General features: G+C 30.7%; 1 protein-coding gene and 1 pseudogene across 3 annotated transcripts; one reads left to right on the top strand and one right to left on the bottom strand.

The window, feature by feature from the left end:
* Positions 1–4,763: 4,763 nt before the first annotated feature.
* LOC111279836 (uncharacterized) lies at positions 4,764–11,015 on the top strand. Of its 2 annotated transcripts, none has more exons than XM_022866891.2 (7): positions 4,764–5,795; positions 6,679–6,902; positions 7,143–7,210; positions 7,366–8,908; positions 9,093–9,256; positions 9,540–9,726; positions 9,830–11,015. In XM_022866891.2, the coding sequence occupies exons 2-7, from the start codon at positions 6,752–6,754 to the stop codon at positions 10,438–10,440; spliced, it is 2,724 nt and encodes a 907-aa protein (XP_022722626.2). In that variant the 5' UTR covers positions 4,764–5,795; positions 6,679–6,751; the 3' UTR covers positions 10,441–11,015. The 2 variants fall into 2 exon arrangements, with proteins under 2 accessions (XP_022722626.2, XP_022722625.2); XM_022866890.2 differs by having other exon boundaries at positions 7,366–9,004.
* Positions 11,016–13,485: 2,470 nt separating this feature from the next.
* LOC111280133 (alkaline ceramidase-like) lies at positions 13,486–18,178 on the bottom strand (annotated as a pseudogene). Its single transcript, XR_016334797.1, has 3 exons — positions 18,028–18,178; positions 15,971–16,363; positions 13,486–14,229 (listed from the first exon to the last, which is right to left on the bottom strand). The product of XR_016334797.1 is annotated as an alkaline ceramidase-like (transcript).
* Positions 18,179–19,697: the final 1,519 nt, after the last annotated feature.

The following is a 19,697-nucleotide window of genomic DNA, read 5'->3' as shown; positions in this document are numbered from 1 at the left end:
TAGTAATTTTGACACTTAATTCAGAATAAACATGTAGTAAAAGTTACTTCAGGTCATTTAATTTTAATAATGAATTAACAAATAAAAAGGGGTCAGATTGTTCTTTCTCTTTGTCTTTTTTTTAGAAAATTTAGGAAAATTTGGAGCATATACTTTCCAACTGTTTGTAAAAATTTTTTTACAACAAAAAGATTGTAATATGAAAATAAAAAAATAGGTTATAAGTATATGGATTTGAACATTAAATTTTTTTAATAATTAATATATGAATTAATTGAGTTAAATTTGAGATTTATTTGTCATTATTTGGCTTCAAATCTAATTGCAATTAGAAATACAATTGAGTCAAATTGAATAAATACAGTAATAAATTTAAATTCAAACTCAATTTTAAATTTATTATACTAAACTCAATTCAAGTTTAATTGAATTTTAATTTTTAAATTCGAGTTCGACTTGAAATAAAAATTAAGTTATCCAAATTCTGTTCAATTAAGTTTATCTAATAAAAAATGAACTAAATTTTCATGTTGGATTTCAAGTTCGATTATGTATTCAAACTCAAGTTTGAGTTCAAATTTATATATATAATAAAATAATAATTTCAAATAAAATAATAAAAATATATTAAAATTTAAATGTTCGATTAAATTTATGAGTTATTCAAATTATATATTAAAATATTTGAATTTACTTTACTCGATAAAGTTAATTAAAAAATAATTAAATTAAATTTAAATTTTATTTAAATTAAACTCGAATAATAAAAATATTGATATATTATTTATTACCCTGGTTCAAAATAACAATGACTAAACTTGAAGATTTTTTTTTTTCATCCAACAAAGGCATATTATATAGCATTACCGTTTTTTTTTTTTTTTTTGTCGAGAAATGCTAGAGTAACAGAGTTAATTGAATGGAAATAACACTACGATGACTTTCAAGTTCAATTTTTTTTTTAAACAATTTGGTATTACGAATGTCAAACAACTTCTAAAAAACTAATTTCGGACCAAATAACATAACCCTTTCTAGTCAAGCCTCATGCGAAACGAACATGGCAGCCGTCAGCCTCCCTCCCATAAATAAACATTAAGCGTTTATATTTAAAAAATATTTTATTGTTAAAACATAAATTTTACACAATCTCAAAAAATTGAATAATGCTATTTTATTAATAAAATAAATAGAAATGATATTATTTTATTAATAAATAAAATTTTAAAAAATATTAATTTTTTATATATTTATTTTAAAGTGGATATTTGTTTGTAATTTTTTCTTTTATCAATAAATTATTTTTCTTTCAAGAAAAACAACCATGGCTCCCTTTCATCTTCATATATTTATTTTTTTGGGCCATTTTCCCTCCATTAAAATTTTGGTACTATTTTTTTCTCAGTGAATTTGTATGCAAATGGCGGCCAAAAGAAGGATTTTCAAAATTTTTAATAATAAATAATAATAATAATTTGATAAAATTAGAGGCATATTTGAATTCAAAAACAAAGTATCATTACCACCATAATAGCTATTGAGTCAAAATCAAGAAACAAAAAGGCCATATGGTGGCTTCCACCACCACAAACTTCATCATTTATTTTGCTGTAATATTCTACTTGTATTATACATAACATGCACCTCCTCCTTCGAAGAATTGCATGCAAGGACAAAATATGACTTTAATAATAATAATAATAATAATAAATTATTATTATTATTATTATACTTTTAAAAAGAATAATAATAAAGCATTTGTTACAGCTTGGTGTCCATGTTATCTATCACGTTATTAAAGTTTACTTTTAAAAGATATTTGATTCATGAAATTATAAATTTTGAAAAAAAAATAGATATTTGATATATATTTTTTAGTTTTAGATTCATTAATTTAGTTAAAGAAAATTCACGTATAATAATTTTTGAATAATTATCATAATTTTTTTTTATATATATGATATTAATTTTTCATTATATTTTATTAAAAATTTTAATAAAACATAATCTCATTCAATTTTTTTATAGATTATTTAAGATATTTTTTTGATAAAAATATATTGAATAATTATTTTTAAAAAATAAAATTAGATATGCAACTATTTTCATTACTCTTTATACTTTTTTTTATTTTTTATATATTTAATTAACTTGAATATTAAAATACGTTCCGAAATTTTAACTATGGAACCACTAACCATTCTCATTTGACAAACTCATCAATTTAGTTTCCAAGGAATCTACTCTTTATCAAACCTAGAATTACATTATCAGCACTAAATATAATTTTTTATTTTATTTATGGGACTAACTATAATTTTTAAAAGCAAAAGGTATAACGTAGAAGTCACTCATGAGTATACTTTCATTTCCATTTTTTGTGGGTTTTTTACTTGTACTCCTTCATTATTGTATATTTATTATTCATTTTTTTTCCAACTTTTATATCTTTTAATAATTTTTTTGGTTCACCCAAAAATTAATTTTTTTCTGTGTAAACACAGAATAAAATTTATATAAAATTTTTAGGAAAAGTTTGTGAAATTAAAAAAAATAATTTAATAAAAAATTTAAATTTATAAATTGATAGAGTTTAATATGAAAAATCAATAACATGTAAAAAAATTTATTAAAAAAATTATTTATAATTTAAATTTTATCGATATTTATTAAACAATAAAAATTTTGTTAAAATTTTTATTAAAAATATTTATTTAAAAAAATATAAAATTGTTTTCAAAATTTTTAAAATTTTACACATTTAATTTACGTAACCAGATATTTTAATCTATTAATTTTTATTTTTACTTAATCATTTTTAGTACAAAATTTCATAAATTTCACTTAAAAAATTTAATCTAAATTATTTCTGTTGAGAACATTCTATTTATTCTATTTTTGATAATAGCGTTTCAAGACACCTAAACATTTTGATTCAAAATAATTAATATATTAAAGATTAAATTGGAGTTATAGTTAAGTATAGAAAAAACAGGTTACTTTATAAATTGAAGATATTGGTTTAGTTTGGGACTATGATAAACTTATTTGTACTTATAATTTCCATTTTTAAATGATGAATGGATTTTCATATATAATGAAAAAATCAATTTTATTATAAATTGATAATCCTTATGAAATAATAAAAAAATTGTCTCACTACTATTTACTAATTTTAAAATTTGATAAATTTGATAATTCGTATATTTATATTAATTTATTTAATATCAAATACATATAAATTATAAAAATTATCGTATCATAATTTATATCGATATATTAAATATAAAATATATATTTATTTTTTATCAAATTTATATGTAATTTTTAAAAATTTTTTTAATTATATCAAATTTATATATTTTTATATTATATCATTGTATCATATATAAAATTATTAAACTAAATATTACATATCTCGCTGAAATTTAAAAGAAAAATGAGAATTATATAACAAAGTTTACATAAAGTTGTAGCAGCTGATGTCAGATCTGAATACAGTCAATGGGTGACATCCATTTTGTACATTTTCACCCTTACATTTCCCTGTCAAAGCTTGGAAAAGCATTTGCATTTCGCGTTTCCCAACAGCACACCAGGGCCGGCCAGGCCAGGCAGGTCTTAGCCTTTCTCTCTCTAGAGACCAAGAAAAAGTAGACGCACCAACCCACTCCTACTCATGCCAATGTACACAATTTCTGGGATACTGCAGCCAAGTTGCCTGGAAGAGATATAAGAGGAAGAAAAAATACACAAAAAATAAGGCATTTTTACCAGAAAGAGAAAGTTATTGGAGATGATATGAGAGTAGGGTAAGGAAAAAAAAATTAAAAATTAATTTTAAATTATAATTTTTGATTTGATTTAAAGTAAAATTGGATATTAAATGTATATATTAAATTTAAATTATATTTTGAATTGAAATGTAAAAAACTATAAAAAAAATTAAATTAAATTATATATTTTTATTTATTTATATATATTTTTATTTTTTATAAAATAAAAAATAATTATTTTAAATATATTAAAAATTTTATTAAATAATATATAAAAATAAAAAATCAAATTTTAAAAATTTATAAATTAAACCGAATTGAATCAATAAATTTGATTCAAATCAAATTAAATTAATTTTAAAAAATATTTATTTAAATTCAAATCAAAATTTTAAAATTTATAATATAATATATTATTTTAAAATATAAATTTAATTAAATTCGATTCAAATTGTTAGTGTGACGATGTTGAAAGCGGAAGAAACAATCGTCCTGGGAGAAAAAATAATAATGATTTGTAGAATAGTTTAAAAATAATTTAATTTTTTTATATTTATATATTAAATTTAATAAATTATCATGAATTATATTTTAATTTATTATTTGAAAAACATATTTATAAATATAATAAAATTTATTTATTTATTTATATCCAAAAATATAAAATAACATAACATTTAACAAATAATTTTGAAATATTTTATTTTTATTTATTGAACTTAATCTACTGTTACAAAATAATAAAGTTCGTTCGATTTATTTCTATCCTAACAAAAACTATATATATATATTTACAAGGACACAAATAAAACAGGCAAGCAGAGAGAGAGAGAGCAGACTTTTCTTCAACATTAAGGCTAAAGCGCTCTCTCTCTCTGACTTTTGCTTTGAAAGTGGGGTACGATTCCATCAAACATGACCACAACTGTCACGTATTCTCTTCCAACTGTACTCTACTTGTTCTACTCTATCACTTCTCTTGTCTTTGGCCAACAACATTGTAATGTTAAAGCTGTCTTTTCTTTTTCTTTCGTTTTCTTTCCCATTTTTCTCTCTCTTTTATCCTCAACTCTTTCTTTTTCCCGACTTTTTCCCCGTCTATAATGCCTGCCCATTTCAGTTTTCTTCATAAAAAATCAAGGGTCGGTGCCAGATAAAGCATTTTCTTTGCCACCTCTTTTCTTTTTGGTTGTCAAAAGATGCCACCACCAAGAATAAGTCCTTGTTTTCTCTCCTGTTAGCACTGTTATTTCCCATAGATTTTCCTGAGTTTTTGTTCTGTTTCTTTAGCTTTCCCTTTGTTTTTTTATTGATGGGAGCTTGGAGCTGGCTTCTTAGATTGAAGTAAAAAAAGAAAAAAAATCTGTTTTGGTTTGTTTTCCATCAGAATTTTCAAGAGAACTGATTTAGGTGTTTATAGAAAGTTTGATTCTTTGTTGCTATCTGTGGAAGAAGTGGGAATTTGGTTGTTTCAAGTTGTTGCAGATATGGCATTCAAGGTGAGCCTTGTACTGAAAATGGCAAGAAGAAACTGTTCAGTCTTTTCAGGACTTCAATTCTGTCGCACAGAAATAGCATAATTCTGTCAAGGCTTTAGGCCATGCAAAGGCACGGCTTCGAGGAGTGTCAAGGCTTTGCATGTTCTTCGTTGATTGAAGAGTTGGGAAAGGAATTCTTGAGGTGTCATCAATCTGTAACCTTGAATTGCAATTGATCTTTTCATTGAAATGAAGATCCAAGAAAAAGCGCCAAAAAAAAAAAATCTCTGAGTTCCTTAGTGAGGAATTTGAGGCCCTGATTAAGGCTTGCGGAGGCAAAAAGAAAGCTTTGATACCTTGGCATCGAAAGACAGCTTTGGCTTTGGACCTCCCTTGTGGTTTACGCTGCTTGGGAAACTTGAGTTGTCGAAATTGGAACGTTGTTATTTTTACCTTTGTGGTAACATATACAGCTACATTTTGACTTCTGCTCTCTCCTTGTTCTTGGTGGTATCGAATTTTGAGAAACTCTTTATTTCAGGTCCATGCATTTCTTCTTCTTCTCTCATCAAATCAATCAATTTTCTAGTTTTGCAACTTTTTTTTTTTTTATTTAAAGGGATGAGGTGCTTGATAACCCTTAGCTCAGATGATTCATAGAATCACTATTATGTGCAATCCAGCAGGTTCTGATTTGAATCCTAGCACTTGCAATCCCTTCCTTTTCCATAGAATGCTGCCTTGCAAATCAAATTAAGAGAAAGAAAAAGAAAAAAGCTTATGTGACACTGCTGGACTAGGATTTAGGTGCTGCATGAGGGAGATAAGAGCCATGTTTGTATCAAAAAGGCTTATTATGGAAAGGGTTTAGGAATGTTGTAGGAAAATTAAGAGCTGATGAATCTAAAAGCTGATCTGTCATAGGAATTGTCTGGTTCTGCATAATCATCAATGTCAAGAGTCTCTCATGACCATATGAAATTTGGGCTGATCTAATTGTAGGGCCTGTCTCTTTCCAGTTTCTTGCCGACAGTCATGATTCTTTACCTGTTTGTTTGCTTGTGTGAAATATTCAGTTAAGTAGATTTTATCATAGGAAACTGTGCAAAGAGCTGAGGCTGACAATTCAAGAGAGACTTTTTGTTTTATTTGATAATTATCCTCCTGTTTTGCTTGATGTTCATCTGTTGTGAATCAGTGAATGTTAAATATTTCTACAATTACATGATTTCTGACAGTCTATTTGCACTTGTATCAACATATCACTGTCTTTTCTATTTCTTCAAAACAGCTCTCAGCAACTCTATGATGAAGATGCCTTTGTCTTCCCTGTTCTTATCTTATAATTTGAAAATAGGTGAAGATTTGAGGTCTTATATTTCTTTATTATATCCTTCTAACTAGTGATTCTATCTGTTTATCAGATTCGAAGTCACCTTTCAACAAAAAATTTTCGATTGCCAAAGCGTTATAATCTCAAATAAAAACCCATTAATCATGGCCAAAAGATCAAATAAACGTCCTGTGCGACATGAAAAGGATCAGTTGGGCTGTATGTGGGGCTTGATTAGTATGTTTGACTTCCGCCATGGTCGATCAACTCAGAGACTGCTTTCTGATAGAAGACGCGGGAACAGAAATGCAGTTGGTAAGTTCTCTAAGAAACTTTGAAGCATTTGCATGCATGTGATTGAACTCTATTTAAAGTCGTGAAGCGATTATAAATGGTCTTTTTGGATTGTCCTTTTAGCATTAAGAGATAATTTGGTTTGTTTGTGTCGTTAAATCTGAAATTTGTTTTTTCTTAGTATATTTTTAAGCTATACTTCATTTATCCATGAAAGCAGAAACCTGCTAATTCCTTAATGCTGCAATTTCAACTTTGCAGGTGTGGGAAATGCAGGAAATAAATGCGACATGTTGACTAGTTCTGGCGACAATCGTCCAGGAACTCTTGTAAGCTTTGGAAACTTAACCCAAATCCAACATAATTTTGAAAATTGCTGTATATTCATTAGAAGGGCAGAATTATTGTGAGCGTAAGATAAATCATCAATGGAGAAAGCTGTTCATTTGTTATTGATGTTACCATTTCTTTTTGTATTTTTCAGGATAGTGAAGAGAAGACAACAGTGCCTGATGCATGGAAGCCAAGTGTGAAGAAACTCCTAGAAGAAGAAATGTCTGGAGAGAAGGTTGCAAAGAAAAAGGCAAATGATACTGAAGTTGAAGCAAAACAGTTTGGTTCTGGGCAAGGAGACAATGGAAGGAAGAACCGGAAAAGACAAAAGAAAAATCGCAAGAAAAGTTCTGGTAACAGTCTTGATATGGATGCTGCGGAGAACTTGGTATCAGAAGGATCTTGTCTGAATAAATCAGAGCAACAAACTACAAGCAATCTCGATATAGACAATCTAATGGAAGAGTTTTGTCGGCAAATCCATCAGAAAAGAATCAATTGTGTGAATCATGACCAGCCTGCTGAAGGTCATGTGCAGCTAAAACAGAAAAGCTCTGCTTTTGAAGAAAGATTGAGTGAGGCAATCAAGTTCTTAGTGAGTCAGAAGCTTCTTAACGGGAATCAACTTACAAAAGATGGTGAACTCCAAGCCTCAAAAGAAGTCATGGACGCACTTCAGATTTTGAGTTTAGATGAGGAATTGTTTTTGAAACTTCTACGAGATCCAAACTCATTGTTAGTGAAATATGTTCAAGACTTGCCAGATGCTCGATTAAAGGATGAAGAGTCTAAGCCTCTTGCTGGATCCATTTTTTCAGAGCAGGAGCCTGTTGGTTTGAGACAATCCAATGAGCCTGTTAATAGAAAACAGCGTAATTTCTTTAGAAGAAGGTCCAAGTCTCAGGAAAGAGACCTACCGGATGGAAATAAGGTTTCTCAAGCTTCAAATAAAATTGTAATTTTGAAGCCTGGGCCAACATGCTTGCAAACTCCTGAAACTGGAAGCAGCCTTGGTTCATCTCCAGAATCTCAGTACATCATCCGACAAAGGGAGCTGAATGAGAAAGTTAGTTCCCACTTTTTTCTTGCTGAAATAAAAAGAAAATTGAAGCATGCTATGGGAAGAGAGCAACATAAAATCCCCACTGATGGTATATCGAAAAGATTTCCTGGTGAGCGGCAAAATTCACGGGACAGTGGAGTTAAGGAATATATTGGGATGAGTTCTCCAACTAAAGATCACTTCTTTATTGAAAGAATTGCCACACCTTCTATTGGTATTAAAAAAGGAGAAAAGACAAGCAAGCTCAAAGGCTCTGAACTAGGCACCGGGTATGAGACTACTGATTTTTCCAGGCAAAGGGTTTCAAACATCTATATTGAGGCAAAGAAACATCTCTCTGAGATGCTAACAAATGGAGATGAAAATGTGGATCTTTCAAGCAGACAGGTCCCGAAAACCTTAGGTAGGGTTCTGTCTCTTCCTGAGTATAACTCATCCCCTGTTTGCAGCCCTGGTAGGAACTCGGAGCCTAGTTTTATAACTGCACAGACGAGATTTGCAGGCTCTGAAAAATTTCAGAAGGTGAGTGAAAACAATCAACTCAACCTTGTCAGCAATCTTAGTCAAGTGGCAGAGAAGACAGAGAGCCAGCTTTGCATATCTGATAACAAAACCAGTAATGAAATCCAAGGTGATAATGCAATTTCAAAGAACCTTGACCCTTGTGTTAATAATGACAAAGATGACCAAAATTTTTTTTCTACTAAAGATGAAATGAGTTCCAAAGGTATGTGTTGCATTTGTCCAATTTATAACGACAATCATGAATATCCAGGTTTTTTTATTAATGTTTAACCTTCATAAAATTTATGCAGGTGCTGTGAGTGTTGTTAAAGAAACTGAAATGATGGTTCAGGAAGAAAGCAAGCTCCCGGATGCTTCTTCTGAGACAAGTGACTCTTCAATTACTAAAGAAGACAAAAATGTTGATAAATGTGAAGTTCCTGATGAAAAACAATATCCTCAGTGCTTGAAACAGGTATGATGATGCCACATACCAGTATATAGATTGTGAAGTGATTAAGAAGAACCTCAGAATGATGAATACAGGCTGCTTATGCCCTTCAATTAATCTCCCATCTTCCACCAAGAAGATGGAAAATGATATGGCATATTTAATATTGTCTTGATGTTGTATTATTATGTTGAAGTAGGAGCTAAAATCCCCAAAAGAAAAATAGAGGCTCTTCTACATATCATGCTATTTTTCCATTTTGTTGTCTATATTTTATCTCATCCAACTAATTGTTTTTTCTCTCCAGGATTCATCTGATGAGGATCAACAGCCTTTTTCTCCATTAGCTTCTCCATCAAACTCATCAGTCACCAAAAAGGTTGAATGTCTAGAGAGTGTTACTGATATACAGGAGCGGCCAAGTCCTGTATCTGTTCTTGAGCCAATATTTGCTGAGGATGTTATCAGCCCTGCAAACATCAGATCTAATTTTGGTAGGCATATGAGAAAGTCTTTTGTTTATTTCACATTCTACATTTGTTTTCAACTTTGTTGTGCCACATTTTGTCTAATGCCAATTTGTTTACCAATCTTCAGGTGAAACATCCATACAACCACTAAGAATTCAATTCAAAGGACATGGCTCATTGGCCACAAATCAGAGTAATCGTATTAAAACTTGTATGGATGATAAGGAGTTAATATTTGAGCACATAAAGGCAGTGCTGCAAGCCTCTAGTTTCAGCTGGGATGAAATCTACATCAGGTCACTTTCTTCAGACTTGCTTCTTGACCCATTGTTGCTTGATGAGGTAGAATACTTGCCCAACCAGCTTTGTCATGACCAGAAACTGCTCTTTGATTGCATTAATGAAGTTCTCATGGAGGTTTGTGGGTACTATTTTGGTTCCCCTGGCGTTTCATTCGTTAAACCCAATATCCGTCCTATCCCTAACATGAAAAATACCCTTCAAGAGGTCTGGCAAGGAGTTTATTGGCATTTGCTCCAAATGCCGCTGCCTCGTACTTTGGACCAGATAGTTAGAAAAGACTTGGCTAAGACAGGAACATGGATGGACCTTCGAGTCGACACTGGTTGTGTTGGTTTTGAGATGGGTGAAGCCATCCTTAAAGATTTAGTGGAAGACACCATAACAAGCTACATAAATGAAAGTCTGAAATGTGAATATAATGTGCTTCCAGCTTAGCTGAGGGACTACCAGAGTAACATCAACTTGTAAAGGGCAGCTGACTCCGTGTTGTTCATACTTCATACCAATAATGCAACTCACATTGGGTCAGAGTGGGAGAAAAAGCAAGCTAATCAAGTATTCTGCATTGAAAGGATGGGCAGTAACATCCAACGAAGCAAAAGGGGGCTTCATTTAACTTTCCTTAAAGTGCTTTGTACATGAAGCCATGGCAATTTTCTAACCTTGCCACTGAAATCATGTAGATACATAGAACTCTTCCCACAGCAATTACCATTAACCAGGTTACCTTACAAGCAGCAACAGAAGTGCCTATTTGATGTGCAGCAATCCTTTGGAACTGCTCGATCCTCGAAAGAATTAACAACAAACACTTGATTTCAGAGGTCTCTCATGGTTTATTTTAATCAGTGACTACATTGTTACGTCCGGATCAGTGCATTTCTCCCGGTGCAGGTGACAAAAACTGTTATTTCTCATTGTAGAATTTGTAGAGTTTGGTGTGTATTGGTTGTGTTTTGAAAGTGTGTTCTTCACTTTGATTGATTTCATTCATTCCTGGGTTTGGTTGACTGGTTTTCTTCCTTTTTTGTCTGTGTGCTTCGGTTTTTAGAATTGTGAGTGTTTATGAGTGGATCTATGACTACTTTGATAATGGGGTAGGATTTCATAGGCCTAACATATGTAGCTGCACAAGCTATGCTTGCTGAAATAATAATAATAATAATACTGAACATCGTGTAAGTAGAATCGATAATTTTAAATATGACTAAAAAAGAAACAGAACCGGAAAATGATACGAAATGATAATTTTAAATATGACAACGATATGAAACGAAAGCAACACAGATTGTCAAAATGCAATAATGAGAGTATGAAAGACAGAAGAAGTAAACCTAAGCTTTTATTTTTCTTGCTTTTACTGCAAATCTGGTTTCCAGCATTTTGCTTTGACCACAATGGTGGACAAGAGTTGGAGGCTAACCAACTAACAGCCTTCGAAGGAGGACCGGAGCATCATCATCATGCCATCATGCCCACGTTGATAAGTAAGAAGCTCTCAACCTCTACTTTTAGCATGGCCCTGTATGAAAGAAGTGCAAAACAATAATTGCCACAACTACCATAGGCTTAGTCTTTATCAACCCATTGTCAATATCTTGCAAGTATACAAGTTTTCAAACGAAATCATTGTTTTGGAACCCCACCATCATTGAATTCCCAGAGAGGACCAGGTCAAGTAACATTTCACCAAATGCCCTGCTCTAGGGGAGAGGATGCTGAGCCTTCTCCTACTATTAGGCACCTCCTGTAGAGCTTCAGAAACATCTTGACTCCGATTAAATTATGATACGGCATCACAAGCAATTCCATGGTCCCAACACTGTAATCAGATGGATACTCATAGTTCTGATTTCTCAATGACACCGTATAATAAATGCAGATGGCATCAGGGATTCAACTAACAAGATGTCAAATGGAGAAACACATGATCCATGGTAACAAAATTAAGAATGTAAATGGATAAATACTTTATTCGAAGAATTATTTGTGATTATATTTTATTTTTATTCGTTTATTAAGTTTAATAAATGATAATGAATAATATTTTAATATTTGTTAAATAAATAAATTATGAATATAATAAAATTTATTTATATTCTATCTATTTATATCGTAAAATGAAAATTAATAGAACATTTTATAAATAATTCGTGAATATTTTTTATTTCAGTTTATTTATGTCGTTGATTAAACTTAAAAAATAATCATGAATAATATTTTAGTATTCATTAATTAAACAAACAGACTATAAATTTAACAAAATTCTTGCATATTCGAATCTTTTATACCCTAAAGCAAAACTTCTTAACATGCAAGAATTATATAGTTTTTTCATACTTAAACTAATAAATAGCATTAAAAAAAATTACTATGAATGGATTCTGCATGAATGCATGATATAACTATGATTGAAGGAAGCCACACTGACCCACACTGACCCACTTTTGTTACTACTTCCACTGCTTCATCTTCAGCAGAGACACTCATTTACTGGCCCATTGTTCAGCGTGCATTTCACTTACGCCAGTATCAAACTCAAGGAGGACAATGGTTGCAAAATGAAGAACAAAAAGTGACTCTTGGTTTAGAAGCTCATTCAGTCATGACAACCGTTACCAAAGCTTTTTCTTTTTCCAAAATTTAACATCTGAAAGTAGAAATTACAATCATAATCGCACAATCCTCAATATATACAACAAATTATTACATCTACAAACCAATGAATAACCCGACCAATCAGTACATAGCTTGTAGGGGACCATGGAAGTTGCAGGCAAAATGTTCAACAGGCTTTTCCAACATTTTAAGATCTTCAGGGAATCTTATTACCAGGAGATATATATTGGTGTGCACAAGCATTGCCAGGAACCCTGGAACGAATGGATATGGCTACATTAACACTGCTTGGGCTCTCATTTCCTTTCTTGCAGCTCTTGCTTCTAATCACTGCTGCTCAATTCATGATATCATTTCTTTAACTTCTGATCTCTAAAATCATCCAACTTTTCTGTGAGGAAAGGCATGCTTTGTTTGGAAAATAACTGTTTTGAAGTATTTCCATCTACATGCATGTAGTGGAGCATGTAACCAATGTAATAGAGTTATATTAACTTGTGTATTCATATCATTTTTGTTTTGCATAAAACATATGCAAAATATAAAATTTTCGTGTCACAATTTGTGTTTAAACACCGAATACATAAAACATTTTTGTATTCTTTTTGGCTCATATTAAGGTTTTGCTAATATTAGGATTATAGAAATTTGTATGACCGAAGATTGATAAAAACAAAAAAGAATAAATTAAATCATTAACATATAATTCAAAATTTAGAACGTTCGAATACAAAAAAAAAAAAAAAATCAAAGTTCTTTTTCCTATTTCTATCACAAATACAGTAAATTAAATTCTGTAATACTACTTGTCAAAATCCATGATATCTCTGCGAAACCCATACATGATTTAAAGAGAAAGGAGAAATAAACTACTTTCTATTCTCCTTTGCAGGGCAAAAACACTAGTGTTACAGTAAAAAATGGCTAATGTCCCATCAATAATATCAACATTAAATTATCATTTACATATTTTTCAAGACACTAAGGTAAAAAAAAATTGTGATTCCTATGCCTGTGACCTGTCAAAACAACACCTAGTGCCAAAATCAGGAGTAGAAAGGGGAAAGAGAAATAACTTGTGCAGCAAGTTTTCACTGCCTCTTTGGTTTTTGAATCTTGAAATAAGGGAAAAAACCCAAGAAGTGGACTACTTTCGGATGCCATCCTCGCTGCTGGGAGCGACAAAACATCAGGAATGTGTTGGCAAAATATGAATTGAATCCCATCAAGACATGCCATAGAGCATGACCCTGAGGGTTAAAGTACCAACCAGAGATCTTCTCACAGAATACCCTGTCAGAAAGCCAACAAGTACTCCCCAGGAACAAAGTTGCTACATATAACTTTGCATGTCACTTTGCGGATACATCATTAGTGTAGATGTAGTATTCGTACATGCAAGGGATGCAGAGAAGGCAGAGAATGACATGATGCACCTTGAAGCCGATTCCGAAGCAGAAGAGAGCATGGACTACTGCAAATCCAACTCCGTAAAAGAACAGGCAAGTAGGCATTGTACTTTGATAGTGCCAATCTGGGGAGTAGAGGATGTAAAAGTACAGAAGCATTTGCCGCACCATTGGTGTTTCATCACCTTGCTGCTGCCTGAAAATAAATTGAAATTTTCACAGCTCCAATCAACTTGGCAAATAACTGATTAAAGTTTTTTAAGCTCTTAATTCTTAAAGCTACATAACATGAACAATGGTTTTTCAAGTTCATTTCCCATAGGTGCCCATTTTCATCAAAAGGAAAAGATACCAGGACCAGTGAAGTATTATCAAATAAATCCTCAATTTTTAGTCATTGTTTCTGCTAAGCAATGAGGAAAAGAAAAGAAACTAATCAACTGTTGACAGAATTTCATGCCACGAATGTTTACTGGCCTAGTTGCCTAGCAACGGTCATCCATGAACCTGCAATGAACTTTAGAAGACAATAATATAATATGTCTATAGGATTGATATAGTCAGCGCCCTTGTACAAGAGACCCTCCATTTTGTGACTTAACATACGACTACTAGCAAAGGAAAAAGGTTAGCATAATTAATGAACACCTTCCATTTGGTTACATTCAAGTTATCAACACCTTCGAATGCCCTTATCTACATATCAAACTAATATGGGTACACAGCACCTTTTATTTCTCTTTCCGTTTTAGTGTTTCATTGTTCTTATTCTGGAGGGAAAAAAGACGAACATGTTGACATTGCCAAAAGAAGTTATAGCTGAACAGCAGAGGCAAAATGGAAGTTAAGCACTAAAAAAAGTCCATGCGTTAGAAACAAAGATCTAGTACTATAAAATAGTCCCAAAACCAGAAAGCCTTTTATTTAATATACACACACGCACACATATATATTGGGAGGCAGGGGATCCAACCTAGCTCTTTGAGCACTGCAAACATGCACTAACCATTAAACCAAATGCTCAGGTGCAGAAAGTCTTAACAAGAACAACAAACAGTCTAAGTTCCTAGGACAGCAAATCAACACCATACACCAAAGCATAGACAAAGCAGGATTACTTGTCAATGATGGAAGCAAATGTGAACTAAAGATAGTTGTAAGTCTTCAAAAAAAAGACCAAATAAAAGACATAAAACATCTCTTTCAAGTAATAAATGCATTTAAAATGTCACAAAGAAGGGAATGAATTCATAACAAATATTCAAAAGTGGCCTGATGAAATTAAAGGACTTTAAGCAAAAATATTCAATACACTAATGATGCTTAAGAAAAGATGTAAAAGGCAGAAAGAAATATGGTAGAAGAGAAAGAGATAAGTTTCCATAAGATATTGAAAACATTACCTCTGGAACCTTTCAAAATTTCATGTCACCTTGAGCAGTAAAAAATAATGAGGGAACAGTCAAAATCTAGACATTAGTCCAACACATCTCCTTGAAAAGATGCTCTAGAAGAACCATGGGACAAAGGGAGCCATACACAGAGGAGCAAGCAGATCAAAAAGGTGCTTTAGGCATAACTTTTTTCACTAGTTCCTCTGAAAAAGCTTTTGAACCTAAAACATGAGTGAAGCATTTTTCTTGCCAATTCCAGATGTATTTATTGAAGTTTAATAACAGAAGGAATGTTCATTTTGAAAAGTAGGAAGAAAAATAAAAACCTTCAGCTATCAGTAGTATTTGCTAGTTGTGGTGTGACTCCACTATTCAAGTAAACTGAGAAACTCCTTAAACCAATCAAACAAGGAAAAATGATCTTCCAATCATACAAAAACAATAGTTTCTAACATTAGATCTCTGTTGGTGAGACATTCATCTAACATCTAAAGCATTTGGAGGAACGGCAATGCAAATGTAAGAAGTGAAAAGAATACTTACATGCAATGCAGTGTGGTGTGGTACAGCATGCTTCCAATGGCAAGTATCATGTTAGATATGTGAAGAACACTAAAACTCTTCTCAAATCGTTGTCTTAAGCCATTTATAAGGCCAATGAGTGCCAAAAGAATGCCTGGGACATTGGATATTGTGTTGAAAAACTCTGCAATGTAAGATGAGTGAATATAGTTTTTCTCACACCATTCAGCGGTTGTGACAGGACCCCAGAAGCTTGACAATCCATCTTCCATTCTATACTGAATATACCAAAAAAGTATGATTGTTCAACTGAGGCACTGTTTTCTATACTGTTGTAAATGTCATAAAACCTCCAACCAGTGTCCATAAAGGGTTGAGATTATAAGATCATAAGATCACATAAACAATGACAACCTATTAAACAAAAAGTACCATGTTTAGCTGACTAAATATTCTTTCATCAGGAAGAGAGAAATAAACAAATTAACTAAAAACAAATGCCTTAACACATTAAACTACAGCATATGTACACCAATTCAGACATGTACATAAAACAACCTTTTTACTACTTGGTCAAATGACCAAGACCCATTAGGCATAGCATAAGGGTTAATCAAAGCAATTGATATTCAAGCATTTAGTTTCATGAGAGCAAAGTGTTCTCACATAACTCTCAATATAAGGTAAAAATCTTTTAACATCAGCTTCTGCAGAAGTCCACATTAAGGAACTTGTAAAGTCCTTCATGCCAGCTGTATCCAGGATTCCCTGCACCTATCTGATGCAATTTTTAAGTTATTCTAGCCTTTCAACTCCTTTTCAACTTATTCAACAGCAATCTCTTTTGGTCTTAAAGAAATCACAAACATAGACTGGGCACCCATGATAAGTGTAGATTCAGAGAATAAGTAAAAAACAACAACCCCAAAATTACTACCTAGAATGTATGTACCACGTGCTTGCCAAATTGTGAGTTTCAATAAGAAAATTTTTGAACTTAGTTTCTAGCCTTGCCACCCATATTAAGTTCCACTCATCTCTATGCAAGAAAAGACAACTTCATACTCCAGAACAGTTCTCATACAAAAGATGAACTAAAAGTAAAATAGCTTATTCTCCTATAGAATTTCTTTTATTAAGATGGGATGACCTACAAAATCATTCTACCTCCAGTAAGTCTGCCATCGTCATCCAATACAGAAACAGTGATGTCATGCCGAAATAAGCTACATAGCACATACCAGACAGTCTACACAATTCATCCCATAATCAGACTCCTATAAGCCTGCAATGAGCCCAATCTTACCAAATTCCGATAATCTTTAGATACTACAACAGCAATTGCAACTGCATCTTACTTTAGCTCCAGTCTTCCAATGTGAATGCAGAGATCAAGGTACACATTAGTACTATGCCTATTTGAATCTGTCGATTCAAAAATTTTAACTCAAAGAAGGCACTCAACCTCTACTAAATGACCAACATTTCACTGCTCTTTGATTAACTAGTTCACCCAATAAACCACTGAAATTCCATTTTGATAACCTTAAAGCCTCCCCAAACCCCATTTTACCTAAAGAATCCAACTGAAACCATGTTCTTAAGATCCAGCTACTCTTTACCACTTTAAAATTCCATCCACCCTTTAACCAAAGCCATGAGCCTAATTTGCTACCTTAAAAACATCCTCAGCCCACTGAGTATCTCATCAGAAGGTCCCCAAATCCAAGCTAATTCCCAGGAAAGATACCCTACAATTCTAGTAGATAAATCCCATCTTCAAACACCATAGCATTGCCAATCAATCAAATTTCTTTCTATTCTATTTTTCTACCATTACAAAAATCAAAACTTGGGTAGAAAATTAAAACAAAGAAATATCTTTCAACTACCCATAATTCATAATGCACTACCCTCCAAAACCCTAAACCCAAAGAAGCATCTCATGCAAATTTAGCCTTACCCATTAAAAACCATTCCTCAAAATGCAAAACAAAACGCATTTTAATACCAAAATTGCCCACATTTTACTAAGAAAAACAAAATATGAAAAAGATAAAAGTGAAATGGAAACCAACCCTTTAACAATTCAGATCTGGTGTTGCAAAAAAAAAAAAAAAAACTAAACTTCTTTCTTTTACAGTCTTTTTTTTTTTTTTTGGGTTCTGCTTTTCGAAAAAGGAAAAGAATAAAGAGGAAAAAATAGAAAGATTTGTGATAGGAAGCTGCGGGAGGAAATGGAAGGAGGCAAGAATATTTAAGAGGGAAGGCATTTTGTGGACGTTGGATTAGGATGTTTCACGGTTGAGATTTTATTTTGGAAGTGAAATTATATGGCCGCTAGATTTGATTGATTATGTCTGATGGTACAAATAAAATTTTAAATTTAATAATTTAAAATGGCATATAATGATACTATAAATAAAAAATATCAAAATAACATGATTTAAATTTTAATAATAATTATAAATAAATTTAATAAAATAAATATATATATTTTATATTTTCGTATCGATATAAATTTTAATATGTAATTTTTTTATAAAATATGATATAAATATATAAATTTTAATATATTACATAATTTAAATATACTAATTATCATATTTATAAATTAATTAAGATTTAATAGAAATTAAATTTTATAGATAGATACGAAATTTTTAATTTTATAAGTAAAATTAAAAAATTATTATATATTTTATTTTTTAATCTTTTTATATTTTTAATAAGTATATTTGATCTACTAATTTTGACAGTAAAATTTAAAATTTTCATTATCAATAAATATGAAAATTTCTCTAATAACAATACTTAAAATTTTGTATTATGAAATCTATTATTTTTAATTCAAAATATTTATCCAATACAGAAAAAAAATTAAAATTAGTGCAAATTTAGATATTTAAAAAATAAAATGATTATTAGACTATCACATATAAATTTTTTGTTTTTCTTCTAACGTAATATTCTATCATATTTGCATTTAGTATTGTTGAGATAGGCATTTGCAATTTTGCCTTACAAATAAAACTTGAAAGATCTTATAAATTTGAATAAATTAAAGCTATTTATTAAAAGTAGGTCGAATAATCTAACTACTCCATAATTTCCAATTGCAAATCATATCCATGTTAATGAGTGAAAATGTAATTTTTTAAAAATAAATAATTTCATTATAATTCACTAATATTACCAACAATCATATCATCCATTAATAAAATTCTATTTAGTAAAAGAATTCAATCCCGAAAATCTCAAAAAAAAAATCATAATTATTAAAACTAAAAGGATTGCATTGGAATTAAGTCTACATTCCGAATCTCTTGTATAACATTAAAAAAGGAAACCATATTTGTCTTCGAACAATTTCTTTTTTATATAGAAAATTGCATTACTAAAAAATAAAAATTAAACTTAACAATTTAAAATATTCAATGACATAATAGAATACAATATAAATAAAATATACAAAAATAATATAATTTAAAATTTAAAATATAATTATATGAGTAATAAATCAAAAAAATATATTTTATGTTTTTATGTTAATATAAATTTTGACATAATTTTTATATAAAATATAATATAAATATATAAATTTTAATATTTTTTACGACATAAATATAAAAGTCATTAGATCTATAAAAATATATAAATATTAAAATTAATACCTTTTTTAAGATTAGTTACATATAATGATAATAAAATAACCTTATATAACGAGTTCCAACTTGCTCAGATCCGA

The sequence above is a fragment of the Durio zibethinus genome, chromosome 27 (genome assembly GCF_047325235.1).
Source record: "Durio zibethinus cultivar Kanyao isolate XHJ-2024 chromosome 27, ASM4732523v1, whole genome shotgun sequence".
Lineage (NCBI taxonomy): Eukaryota > Viridiplantae > Streptophyta > Magnoliopsida > Malvales > Malvaceae > Durio > Durio zibethinus.
The sequence above is the reverse complement of the archived record's forward strand: the minus strand, read 5'-3'. Positions and strand labels throughout refer to the sequence as shown.